General features: G+C 39.4%; 1 protein-coding gene across 1 annotated transcript in view; it reads right to left on the reverse strand.

Annotated features, from left to right (window-relative positions):
• Positions 1 to 983: 983 nt before the first annotated feature.
• The window catches only part of OPRK1 (opioid receptor kappa 1), a 133,778-nt gene continuing 119,910 nt past the window's right edge, over positions 984 to 14,851 (reverse strand). The window contains exon 4 of the mRNA XM_077492692.1: positions 984 to 2,865. Within this exon, the coding sequence (XP_077348818.1) occupies positions 2,342 to 2,865 (524 nt within the window). The 3' untranslated portion in view covers positions 984 to 2,341. The remainder of the gene's footprint in view (positions 2,866 to 14,851) is intronic.

Genomic DNA, 14,851 nt, shown 5'->3' on the forward strand with positions numbered 1-14,851 from the left:
AATGCATGCGCCAGGAAGAATGTTTGGTGTATGTCATATTTACTGCTTTTTAAATGTACCATTTTTTATTTGGTATTTGTTTTGTTTATTGTGTTCAAAACTAAAAATTTAACTTTTCCATTTTTTTTTACTTTTAGGCCGCGTACACACGGGCGGACTGTTCGCCCAACTTTGTCCGCTGAACAGTGTTTGGGCGGACAGTCCGCTCGTGTGTGGGCTTTCAGCGGACAGTTTCAGCGGACAGTTTGACGGACAAGGTTTTTCGGAATTTCCGAAAAACTGTCCACTGAAACCTTGTTTCAGCGAACAGTCCGCTCGTGTGTAGGCTTGTTCGTCAAACAAAGTTGCGCGCATGCTCAGAAAGGATTTTCACGCCGAAAGCTATAATGCAGTGTATAGGACGTCGTATTTTTCGTCCCGTCGTACGTGCCGTTCACGTCATCGCGCACGGTTTCAGCAAACTGTTCGTCCGTCGTGTGTGGCCATGTCCGTCCATGCTAAGTTTGAGCGGACTGTTTGCCGAAACTGTTTGACGGACAAAGTTGGGCGAACAGTCCCCGCGTGTGTACGCGGCCTTAGCCAAGAGATGATGCAGTCAAGTCTCTTCTCAACCCATTTGCTTTGCTGGTTACGACTTTGATCTTAAAAAGCTATCATTTGATCTGTTATGTAGAACACAGATAAATGACATGAGAAAGAGACAATCCTCACTCCATCACTTTGATCTTTGACTCAATACAAGTTTTTATTTAATCACAGATAGTCTGGTATTGAGCAGCACTTGCTGTATCATGGAAGAACTATGTATTGAGTGTAATTTGTTAAAAAGAATTTATAAAAGGGTATAAACATATTAATATAAAGAACCATTTTAGAAACATAAAAAGAAGTAGAATTGACAGGAACATTTTGGTTTCCCTTTAAAAAGTAGATACATTTTGCTAAAATAATTTTATGATGTTCTTATAGTTATCACACTTATTTTTATATTATTATAAATATATATTCATATTTTCACGCTATATAAACATTTTATTTTGATATAGACTTTATTTATTTATATTTGAACATATCAAACATTGGACAAGATTAAGTATAACTGAGCTGCACACCAAAGCACTATGAACTGCATACAGCATACAAATTACGAGTGAAAACAAAAATATCATCTGATAACACTTCAATACCACGTGTTAATTCATAGCATTTACAATAGTTATAAAAACTACATAAGTTTACTTTTATATTGGTTTAACAGCGTAATTTTATCTTATTTATGTTCAATATTTATACTGTGATTATACTGTATGAATATATTTCATCTGTATTTTACATATATGTACCAATCTCTTATATTACATTAAGCTTTATCATGACCCTATTTGCACCACTGGACCTTAAAGGTCGATGAACTTTGGTACCTTGAAATGACTAGCTGAAAGAACTGAAACCAGCAGCACCCTGTAAAAGTTTATGGTGGACAGTGTAGTAAAGCTTCATTCTTGCAGAACTATGACTACCACTTCTATCCAAATCTTCCAGCTATGTAAGATAGATTACCCCTCTTTCGTGCTTTGGTTATTCACACTGACCCCTACATAGCACTGATGTAAAGTTGACAAGATAAACCACAATGCACAGCATGACACTTTCAGATGTTTTGGATAGCGGGATCCATGCCGCATGCTGTAGGTCCTCCCATTGACCCCTACTGACTGTGCCCTGTAGTGACATAGACGTTAGCAGGAAGAACCACAACATGCATACGTGGACATGCTGGCCAACACAACCAAAAGTGATACTTGCAGCAGTAGCTGTAGCTCTGCAACAAAGCATATAGACTGGTCTCACCATCCCCTGGAAAAGGTAGGTATTTAGTTCTCTCTTTAATGCATGCTGCTGGTCTGGTGCTTTTTAGCTAATACCAAAGTTACTTTAGGGCCCAGTTCTCCCAAAATATGCAGCACTTTCACAATCAAAAATGCTAGCTCTACTTTGCTAGCCCTGCTACAGCACAAAACATTGAAAGATTTGTAAATAACTTTATGTGAATTTTTTTGCCTATGTTTTTTTGCTGATGAAATAATAAAGTTTGATGTACCCACTCTGTGGGTGATGATGACTTCTCTTAACACGTGCGCCTAGTCCAAGTTCAATTGACCTTTGGTGCACTGAAGTATCCATGACTATGCATCCATTAAATGTCTAAAAGCAGTTCAAAAAAATTGTTGCCTATAAATATTACTACAGTTGGTTAAACGGCAGATGTTATCTGTGTTAGTCCTAGTTCATGAGTTGTACCACTTCCTTGTGGTGTATAGGAAGTCATTTCCACTGCTAGTCATACTGGCTTGCTAGTCCGGTCACCTTCCCTTGTGTAAGCTGGATCGTGTACTGTGTTCCCAACTTTGCTGTTTCCTTGGCGATCCAACCGAAGTTTTGATGGAAAGCAGAAGTCTTTAAAACACCTTTTAAAATTTTCATCCAAGAATGCATACAAGATTGGATTTAAACTGCTGTTAGTATAACCCAATGCAATGCAAAAATAATAGATTGAGCTTACTGCTATACCCTGTGGGACATCCACAAGGGTTTCAACAAGCACAAAAATATGAATGGGGGTCCAGCATATAATAAACACTGCAACAACAACCAGCACCAATCTTGTTATGCGTCGGAGATTTCTGTCTTTTTCACGAGATCCAGATAAGAGACGCACACTTTTCAGCCGCAGGATCATTAAAGTGTAGCAAATCGTTATAATAAATACAGGAATAACGAATGCAAAGACGAAAACACAAATTTTCATTACTGTGTCCCAATACCAGTAGGGAGATGGAAATTGAAGGGCACATTCTGTGACACCTAAAGCAATAAAAAAGGAAAATGCATTATTTTTCAAAACAAAGAAAGTGTAGTTTATTAATTGATTAACATTGATGAGTTTGATTTTATGATCAGCCTTTGGGAAGAGGATGAACTCAAGCTAGCACTGGCCAATATTTCCAGAAGGTATAAACTTTTCCAAATCAATTTTTTTTCTTACGTTTGTATTATTTATAGTACACACTTGTCTGTTTTTCTTCCAGTTGTCTTCCCGTGTAAACTTTATAAATGTCCACAAATATATGTTTGCAACATTTTTTTTCTACAACGAAAACTTGTCTTGTGTAATAGGTACATGCTATTGTATTCATATAATATATCCTTGAAGCAAAATCCTTTAACCAATTAACAGCACACATTATTTTATGTGCTGCAACACACAGGCTTCCTGCAATAGAATACTGTGAACATCCACCCCACCGGTGGGCAGCAAATCTGAACTCTGTCTTCCAGTGCTTCAGCCTTCCAGAACTGTCGAATGCTTGTGACTCCTTCATCAAATCCATATTACTAATCACAGAGATCAACACAATAGTACACAGCAAATGGCATGAATCAAAGCTATTCATTGTGTACAATTGTCATGTAACCTGTTGTGATTGGACACAGCGATCACAGGGTATTGGCAGTGGACCAGTACAGTGATCTGTCATCCCCTGTGTCTGGTGGACACAACAGGTGACAGGATGTGCTGGAGCACAGTGCAATTCTGGGAGTACGTCATATGACATCTACCCAGGATAATAGGGCTCCCACCTGGCTGTTATTTTACAATAACCCAGAGTGGTAATCAATTAAGTCTCATTACATCACTATAAAGTAAGGAACACAATACAAATTATGATGTGATTCATTGCTTTATTACTGGATTTTTACTAGTGTTGCTGCCAGTGTAATAGCATGCAAAGCTTAAAATGGCCATAAAAATATAATTCTGCAAAAGAAAGGTAAGTGTTAATAATAATGTACAATGTCTCTAATAATACAAATAATTCATCAATCAACCTTTTGTGGACACCAGGGGGCTAACTGCATTGTTTGGCTTAGCAGCCTCTTAAATACTTGCCATCAGCATTTAGTTTGGATAGCAGCTGTTGTGTACCATGCCAACGCTTTTGAATCTATAACGAGCTGTAACAATGATTTAGACATTTCCCTTCTAAAATACAAGTGACCCAGATGGCGCACAAATGATGATTAGGAATTCTTTCTTTCTTCTTATATTGTAAAGCTTTTCACTCCATTTCAGTTACTTTTATCCTTCAATGCTATTTGGGACTAGGTGGTACTGTACTGCCTTCCAAGTCTAAGCATCGGAGGTGTGATCTCTGTAACTTACAAAGTTGCAGGGGGATAACATACAATCACAGAAGTGTTGGTAGACAGTTGTCTTGATGAGAATGACAACAATTCCATAAATATATCCCATAGTTTGTAGACACTATAACATAAGCATAGTACACAAAATAGTCTGTCTTTTTTTTTGTTTATAGTGCAAAAAAAATTAAAAACAGAGTGGTGATCAAATACCACCAAAGGAATGCTCTATTTGTGGGGAAAAAAATACAAAAATTTTATTTGGGTAGTGTGTTGCATGACCACGCAATTTTCAATTAGAGGTCAAGTGGTTAATGTATATACAAAAAACACTCTAATCCAAAACATGGAAATGTAGAAGAGTCTTGGTAGAAAAAGACCAAGGTTAATTGACTTAGGGGGCAGAACATCAATCTATCTACTGAAAGTGCCTCAGCAGTTAACAATGGCATTCCCATTAAATTGTTTTTTGGGTGGTGCCTAACTCTTGAGGGGGAGTTTATCTCTGAAAATAAGCCTCTAAAAGAGCATGCCAAAGGACTCCTCAGGGGCACAGAAGAGGGTTTTCAGGTTATTACAGTCATTTTATGTATTTATTCTCTTTTGCTTAATTTTTGCCTAAACACCATCAATAACATGGTTATCTGTTGCAGAAACATCTATACTTACATTTGTGATAACAGTTTTATCATTGATTTAAATGCATTAAATGGATGTGTGATTGTGAAAGGCAATCAATAACCTGCGCATTCCAGTGAAAAGCCCATACATCCTGTGACAGATCACACAACAGATACAGTCTATTGAATTTAGAAGACATTTTCTACTTGAGTATAATAGAATAGTTGTCGTACAATAGAGTGATTATGCATACTATATTCACCTTGGTCACTGCCACGACCAAGGACATATTTATAGTTAGACTATTTAATGAGTTTTCAAGGTTTGATCTTATGTTGGAAATAAAATAGCATAATTCCTGCAATGGTAAGAAAGAGCTATTCAGTGTGAAGGACAGCAATCAGTTGAAAATGCTGGCTTGTAGCAAAATCCTCTAAGTAACCTGTTTACTTATAGAACAAGCTGAAAAATGTCATCTTGAGGAGCATGAATTAAATTTGAGAAATTATCAGAAAGTTAATCAGTTCATATTTATAGGAATTGCTGTGCAGCAATATTCTTGAAACACTAAGCTTTCTTTTTAATAACTAATGGGCCTATTCAATAAATTCTCAGAAATCCAGTACACAACTCTGTGAGCCACTGTTAAATCCCGAATACAGTAAAAGCAATGAGTTGACTTTATCTGCCTATATTCAGTACATATTACTGTAATAGAATGAAGACTGCATTACTTTGCCACAAATAGGCAAAGTGACAGAGTCTCAGTAAACTTCCCATTAACACTTATTGAATATCCCTGCACACACAAGATTTTTGAAAGCTCACCCCCATCCATTTATACTTACCTCCTCTATGGTCCATTAGAGCACTCCATTCTGTGTCAAGATTTCATGCCCTCTCTTAAGCAGTAGCAAATGGTATTTCATAAGGTCTCCTACAAAGCAACAGAACAGAAGGGAAGTTTGGAGAGGGCGAGTCTAAAAGTTGTTTGTGGTGGGGGCTTCAAAAATGCTGGCCCTTTTTTTGGATGGTTAATCTGGCCCTGCCTTTGAGTCTTGCTACTGCATAGAAGATTCAGTTTGAGCCTGGCTCTCAAAACATGTTAATGGTCTGATAAGGCTATTAAGGAACTTTACATGACATATTAAAGGGACAGTGGTGATGTTTTTATTAACAATTCACATACTCCAAGTGGAGAACAGGAGAAACATCAGAGGTACCAAGTGTAGTTTAAAGCTCCCCTATTGCTTACCTGAGTCCCATCTCAATCCAGCAATGTGCAAGAGAGCAGAAGCTCTCCCCGGTCTCTTCCTCCTCATTGGCTGAGACAGCACTACTGTCAATTACATCCAGTGAGCCAATGAGGAGGGAGTGGGTGCACGGCTGAGCCGTGCTCTATGTGTGAATGGACACACAGAGCAATGGCTCAGGAGCGAGGGCCAAAAGCTTCGGCAGGGGGAAGGGGCCAGAAGCTCTGGCAGGGGTCCCAAGAAGAGAACGATCAGAGCTGCTCTGTGTAAAGCAATTGCACAAAGCAGGTAAGTATGGCATGTTTGTTATTAAAAAAAAAATATTCCTTTAATATCACTTTAAGTCTGAATGCATGATTGACATTTTATTACTTTTTAATCTAGGTATTGTTTAAAGGGTCTTTTATTTGTTTAGGTCCGATGTTTAAGGCTATTGGTATGCTAGTATTTCTATTAAAACTAGCTAAAATGCCTTTGTTAATAAGTAACCATATGTTACCAATAAATCCTATTTCTAAGGGACATCACTGCCTTAAAACAAATATATAATATGGCTTGAGTAGGTTTGGATAAGCCAATTTAAAGTTTAAAATCATTGTAGCTGCATTAGTGCATACGCAACAATAAAGTTGAGTATATTCAATTATACTTTTTTTTTTTATTTGTACATTGTGTCATTAGTTCATTTTTCAGGATAATCTTTCAGTGGTCTACCCTCTACCTCTAGGTCCAAGCACTACTAATACACAGAGGTTTAGCAAAATGAACAGACATTTTTGCTCAATCTCTGTGTATCAGTAGTGTTTGGACCTCTAAGGAGGGGGACGACTCCTAAAGTTTGTCCTGAAAAAAATACTGTTATGCCTTGTACACACGGTCGGAATTTCCGACGGAAAATGTGCTATCGGATCATGGTGTCAGAAAATCTGATCGTATGGGGGCTCCATCTGACTTTTTCCGTCTGCATTTTTGAAGCACAAAGTTTGAGAGCTGGATCTTAAATTTTCCGACAAGATGGTCCGATCACATCAATTCTGATTGTGTGTAGCCTAGTCCGACACACAAAGTATCACGCATGCTCAGAATAAATTATGAGACGGAAGCGCTTGGTCAGGTAAAACTAGCGTTCGTAATGGATATAGCACATTCATCACGCTGCAATGTTAAAAATTGTTTAATGCAGCACATTCTCTTTTTCTTTATAATGCTAGAAGAATGAAGATGGTTTGCTGCTCATATCCACGCAGACTTCTCCAAAACGTATTTCTTTATTCTTTTTCCTGTTTTCATGAATAGAAGATTTTTATTCGTCATCTCCCGAATCATTTTCGATTTTTAACTTTAACTTTTTTTTATTTTTTGGTTGCTTTTTTAATCAAGATCTTCTTTTTTGTAAAATTTTGGTCATCTTCGTAATTTTTTTTGTGTGTTTTGTGTGTACCATTATTATCTTTTTATTTTATTGCTTTATTTTTTAATCTCGAGGAGGTTGGTTGGTGTTGGCGCCCCTTGTTAATTTGACTTTGTACCTGCCTACTCACAAATAAACTGTAATCTTTGAAGTAAAACACATAGGAAAGTATTTCTTTAACCAAAAAAACCTTTATTAGGTGTCATAATCAAATAAACAGGAAGGCAGTGCTGCAGAAACTGGTCAATTTGGCAAATTATTTAAATGCAAAATTGGTGGCCTGAGGAGTCCATATCTAAGGGAGAACAGTCTGGTCCAGAAGTCTCAAGAGATCAGGAAGAGCAAATGACATCTATGTCCCCAGGCTGTGGTCATACAAGAGCCTGCATCTTCTGTCAGACCAGACTGAACCCAGGTCATCAGTCTCTGGTCTTCCTTAGACACTTCCCTCCAGGCTTCCTTCCAGGCTGTGGCTCTGCTGTAGTAGTTGTGGCAGGAGGTGGAGGTGGAGGAAGGTGATGGTAGACCTCCCGGCTGCCACTTGCCACAGCCTCCTTCCGTCTGAGGTCTTCCTGTGTATGTAAATGGGACATAGTTTTAGTTTTTTGTTCATCAATCACATAATTGTCAGCTCATGACTGTTTCAAATTGAATGATAACAAATTACAGAACAGACTATCATTCTGACCCCAGCATTTTTAATTCTTGTCCCAATAATTTTTGGTCACTACTGTCTATTGATATGTAAAACACTTTGTTAAATCAGAACTTATCGATCAATAATAACATCTAGTTAGTATCATTAAATGCACGACAAGAAATATGTTGAACAATGCTATACCTGACTCAAGCTGGGCTTCTCCACATGTTGCTGCCTGGAGGGCCTAGGTTGGACATCGGAAGCCTCAGCTGGGGGGAAAGGAAGTCTTGAAGGAAGACTGTAGAGTGCTGGCCTGGGTTCCCTCTGGTGTGCCAGAAAATGCAGCCTGTCATAGTACAACATCCTGGGGACATAAATGTCATCTGCATCTCCTGATCTCAGGGAATCCTTGACCTTCATGCGCACCCTCAGATATGTGCTCCTCAGGCCACCAATTTTGGCCTTCACATAGGTGATGTCTGCCGTGGGGACCATCGTCTTCACCAAAAGCAAGCAGTTTCTCCAGCGCTGCCTTCCTCTTTCTTAGGTCCTTAAAAAATGGGTGGTTCACCTGCCACAGGCAGGGCAGCTCCCTGAGCATATCAATGAATATGGCAAGAAAATGTGAGTTCTTGAAGGGATCCATATTCTCTGCAAGACAAACTCTAATGTCAGGCTAAACTCTTCTAATCTTGTCCTAATATAAGCCTCAATCTAGAAGCAGTATAGGCCAGAGATGTACCAAGTTAAAATTGTACCTTCATTCGAACATGGCGGCGATACAGCTGCTAATTATTCCAGTAACGAGGAGGACGAGGAAAGCCTGGAGCTAGAAACATCCTGACACCGGAGGAGAGTTAAGGCCTCAAATATGTCTTTTGTAGAGATGTTGGAGATGATGGACATATTGAAGAGGAACGACTATGATGGGAAGTATGGACCTTACCCAAACCCAAATGTCAGAAAGGCCAAGATCATGACTAAAGTTGTGAAGAGTCTGCAGAAGAATTTTGGGGTACGACGATCCAAGGATCAACTGAGGAAACGCTGGTCAGAGGGAGCGCGATCAGTACAGAAGGATCAAGCGAGTTCTTCAAAAAAATTAAGTAGTTATCGTGTGTTCATATTATTATTATTGTTTGCACACTGCTCCATGTGCTTTTCTTTAGTGTTATACAGTTTAAAATGGCCACTTTCATGTTCATGGGTTAAACAATCGTTCGTAGTAAACATCATTCATTCACCCACTTCAAAGAAGATGTTTTGGAAAGTTGCAGTTAACTACATTTGTTCATGCCTACTTCTAGTCAAAGGAAGTTTGTTGTCTAGAGGGGTTTGTAACTAGAATGAAATGCAAACTTTATTCAGTGTAAAGGAGAGGACACTCAGTAGCTGTTTACACATCTGGACTCAGGAGCACTAGTGTGGGACAGCAGAACACCCTTTTTATTAGGATGTCCCACACACGTGCTCCAGTGGATACTATAAGGGTGTCTCCATCTGTCAAACATTCACAAAACGGGTAAGTATCCCAGCTTTAGAAAGTCTCAAAAATAATGTTTTCAGCTTTGAACAAAAGACAATTATACGACACTTCCAAGCAATGTTTCATATTCCTATTTCTGCCCTCAAATATCAGTGTGCTAAGTATTCCTTTTTTACATTCTCATAGGGGAGAGAAGGCTCGGGATGTCTGAGGACACCAGGGACTCCACACCTCACAAAGAAGGGGAAATCCAAAAACCAGAAGCAGAGGATGTGGAGGAAGGAGAGGTTGTTGAAATTGGCAAAATTGGCACCACAAAAGGTGAGTTTCTGAGACCACAGCTTCAGGTAAAAATTTATTCATTTTTATAATACATGGTGTGTTTTTTGGTTTATTTTTAGGTGATGTGGATGTTGTGGAAGAAGAATCGCATTTTACCAGTGAAAGTGCCCAGATCCTCATCGGGGAGATAATGGGGTGCAATCGCGATTTAGAAAATCTCAAGAAAAACATCAATGATGTTCAACAAAAAAAGAAGAACATCATTGATGTTTTAGGGAGAATCTGAAACATCCAAAACTAGCTAGCATCAATTTTATATTTGAAAAAAACTGTTTTATATTTTAACAAAAGCCAAATTTGGAAGATGCACACAGTGCGTCAACATGTGCTATCTCCCATCATGGGGCATCAATGTACGTGTTTTGTGGGTGAAACCCATTCCTCGCTATTAAAGTGGCTGAGATGAAGGGGTTGCACCCCCAAAACACGTACATTGATCCCCCATGATGGGAGATAGCACATGTTGACATTAGGCATGGGATCAGAAGGAAAATGCCCAGTTTTAATCAAAATTTGTGTGCGTCTTCCAAATTTGGCTTTTGCAGGGATGACACCCCATGTGATGAAGGCAATATCAACACAGTTTGGACATACTCATGATATTGTCTTCACTTTTCAAAGTTGAACTTTTTAAGTTCCTCAGTTCTGTATGTTATGCTTTGATACATGCCTGTTTCCTCAAAAACGGCAAGTTATATTAATGTTACCCAAAATAATGTTATATACACCAAATATGTTTGTTGTAAAACCCTTTTATAAACGCACATGTGAATGTGCTTTGAGAAAAAAGTTTAATTATCAACAATGTGTGGCTTCCTTTTTCAATGCGCAAAAGCAGTATTTGTAGTAAAGTTGTTGTTTTCTGTGCCAATGGGTGTTATTTACTAAAGGCAAATCCACTTTGCCCTCCAAGTGCAGTTTCAGGTGCACTTTTGCTGTGCACTTGTAGTGCATAGTGGATTTGCCTTTAGTAAATAACACCCACAGTGCTTTTGAGTTTGCCCCAATCACTACATTTTCATGACTCCACATATTTCTGCCATGGTGCTGAAAATGAGGAATATTTTTGTCAGTAATGCACTACATACATTAACAACCAAAACAAGGTGTGTGTAGCAGACCCACAACATAATAATATTATCTGAAGAAGAGACTGTCACCTCATCTTGCCCAGACATTTCTTTTGCACTGTTGAAGAAAAAGGCCCAAAAAATAAACAAAAAAAAAAAAAGCTAGGAGACACCTAAAACAAACCCAAGCAGAAAATGAAAACAAATATTTCAGTTTGAAAGAGAAATTTATAAAAAAAATGCCTCTCAGACATTGTCTGGCATATCAATGGCCCCCCTACCCACAAAGTACTCCATGTATTGGTTTCTGACCTCGGGGGGTGCTTTGGGGGGGCAAGCCAGGACGGCCAGCTTCAAGTGCCGTCAGGTTGGCAAGTTCAGGAAAGTCTGCCTCAGGCCCAACTGAGGCCACATATCTTGGAGAAAACTATTTTTTTTAAATTGTGCAGAATGCAGCAGGAAAGCACTATATGGTTCAGTTTATATTCTGCCATGTGGATGGGTGTAAAAATAGGCGGAACCGGCTGGCCATTATCCCAAAAGTGTTCTCCACCACTCTTCTGGCTCTGGCCAGCAGGTAATTAAAAACCCTCTGGTCCGGGGTGAGGGTCCTTATCGGGAATGCCTGCATAAGATGGTCCCCCAGCGCAAACGCTTCATCCGCATCCTTCCACATTCTCCTCTGGAGGAGGCAAGCCCAAACTGCCACTCTAGAGATGGAAGTCTGCACGATCACTCCACCATCAGACGTCGGGCCATTTTTCCCCACAGGTAGCTGACACCACCGCCAACATCACAATACTATTATACCCCTTGTAATTATAATAGTAGGACCCCGAGTTGGGGAGTGGGACGATGCGGACGTGTTTCCCATCAATTGCACCTCCACAATTGGGTAAGTCCCAACGGGTGGCAAAGTGGGAGGCCACAGTCTGCCTTTCTTGTGGCGTTGAAGGAAACTGGAGTCAAACAAGAAAAGAAAATAGTCATTTTGCACATCAACATTGCAAGCAGATTAGACACAAACATTTTTGGCCAAGATCAGTATAAGATTTTTGGAAATTAGTATTTAAAGCCAAAAGTATAAGGTCCCCTTATCAGATTCCTCACCCCATCTGATGGCCCTCTCCACTTCATTGAGAGCTGAATGCATAAATAACGTGTGATACTTTGGCCAGCCCCTCCTTACTTACACTATTGGCAGCCCACTGGACAGGTAAGAAGTGTCATAACTCAAAAAAAAAAAACAATGAACAAATGGAAGCACATTTTTACATTCTGCTATTACCTATAAAGATAATAATAGGATAACAAAAACTTTAAACAGTAGCATTTGAAAGTATTAAGGCAGGCTCTTGCACTACATGCTTTGGTGAATTCATCCATAAATCTGACCACAAAAGAGGTAGGTATAGTGTGTATGGGTTTGGCAAAGTCAGCAGATAGAGAATTGGTATCAGATGACTTAGCAGTTGGGGGAGGGGGGTTTCTAATGAGTTTGGCCCACCAAAAAAAAGCCTCTGGCTCTCTGCATGAATTTAAGGACACACATAACATTTGTACACATTTTAGGGGGTGTTTAGGGGAAAACACTATTATGGAGCTGACAAAATACATTGCTAACTGACTAGGCTAGAGGTGTTTATGGGCCCAGAAGAGCATGTTGGGGAGGTTAGTGAAGGCAAATATGCATGAAGGACAAAAAAGGAAGTTTAAAAGCTTTCAGCATGCATGAGGACAAAGGGGCACAGCATATTACAGCATATTGCAATCATGCTAATTAGGGAATGATGAAAGAAATACAATACATTAGCAAACATTAAATACATAGAATGTGATGTTAAAGGAGAAATCTTACCTTAATATAGTCCTTCTGCAGGACCTGAATGATGGCAGAACAGGTCTCTGGAATAATGATCCCCAGAGCCTGGGAGGAGATGCCTGTCGAGAACTTGAGGTCCTGAAGACTTCTCCCTGTCGCCAGGTACCGCAACGTGGCAATTAGCCTCTGCTCCGGAGTGATGGCTTGCTGCAGGTAACCTGCCTGCTGATATAAGGGGTCAGCAAAGCCAACAGATGGTGAAAAACGGGATCTGTTATCCTGAGATAATTCCTGAAATCATCAGGATTATTCTCTCGGATCTCACGAAGCAAAGGCATTTGCGAGAATTGGTCACGCTGGAGCAACCAATTCTTGGTCCATGAACTCCTCCTCGCCCTGTTCTTGGACTGGGCTTGTGTCAAAGCTAAAAGCCCAACACCAAGCCCCTGCACAGCACAAACTCTACGACAAGTACGTAAATGCAACATGGCTTCAAAACAGTCGGCTGGTCAGAACAGACTAACAGAAAGCACCGATAAACAGCAAGGCCTGAAAGAACGAACTGAAAACCAGAAACTAGCAGACAATAAGCACTGAAAATCAAAGAGCACTATATAAATATAGGCCGCAATGACAAACAAATGACTACATGCACTGATAAGCAGATACGCACCGACAAGCACAAACTGTAGAGCAGTAACGATCTGAAGCACAAGTCTGAAAAGCGCAAATCGTCTCTAACCAAACTTCTACTAACATGCGATAAACCCAAGATCAGTAGAAGGAGCCCAAAGGGTGCCACACGTGGCGCTGAACTTCCCTTTTATAGTCCCATCGTACGCAGTTTATGTCACCACATTCTTGACGATCGGAAATTCCGACAACTTTGTCCGACCATATGTATGCAACACAAGTTTCGAACAAAATCCGTCGGAAAAAATCTGACGGATTTTGTGGCCGGAATGTCTGACCGTGTGTACAAGGCATTACTGCTAATTTAAAACGTTTAATCGACAGTACTCGACTGTGGAGATATACAGGCAAACAAAAAAATACACAACTCAAATAAAAATAAATATACTGCTTTACCTGCCAACAGACTTGTAATATATTGGCAGCCATTTCTTTAATACACTCACCTCTGATTTATTAGTCAGTGCTTAGTGGAAGGGTGAAATGCTACTATGTCATCTTCTAACTGTGTTCTGTGCAAGAGCAACATAAATATATTTCAACATTTCCCAGACCACAATTCTGCTTACTAAAAGAGTATGTGAACCTAAAATCAAAATTGCATAGGTTGTTGTTCAGGCACTTTTACATTGTAATAGCCTATTTTTTGATGATTCATTCTGTGATTCCATCTTTCTATTCTTGAGTGACAACTCTTATCTATTGACTTACAATACAGCAGGGACATTGTCACCCTTCTGTGTACACCTCTGCTGTGAGACTACAGACAGTTGTAAGGTTCTGCATTATTGCATGGATTGCCCTCTAACAGATAATGTAATTTCCCCTGTGAATGATGTCCATGACAACAGAAATAATTCCTGTGCAATTATTCAGCATAGTGTGTCTATGCACTTCACACTGCTGTATATTAAGAGGAGGGAGCACAGATGTAAGCCAACCCTTGCTTTCACCTGCAGTAGTAGAAAACTGCACATAGATATTGGGGTCTTAAAGAGTAAAAGCAAGCAGCTGCATTACTGGAAGTGCCAAAACTGTACATTCTTGGAACCTTTTGCCATGGCCTAGACATAGAAATGCATCAAAAATGGTATTCAATATATATTTTTTTAAATATCTAACAACTGCTTGCTATTTCCCTATACCTGAACTTCATCTTTACAATTTTATAAATCGTTCATCTACATCTAGTTTAAACCCCTTTAATAATGTTCCCCAACATGATACCGTCTGATGGAAGTATGGTAATAGGAATCCTCCCTCTACTTGGCAGCTTACATTATGTTCAGCTGCTGGCTCTCAATCTCAGA

Source organism: Lithobates pipiens, unplaced genomic scaffold (assembly GCF_037356315.1).
Source record: "Lithobates pipiens isolate NorthernLeopardFrog02 unplaced genomic scaffold, aLitPip1_a1.2 Scaffold_19, whole genome shotgun sequence".
Classification (NCBI taxonomy): domain Eukaryota; kingdom Metazoa; phylum Chordata; class Amphibia; order Anura; family Ranidae; genus Lithobates; species Lithobates pipiens.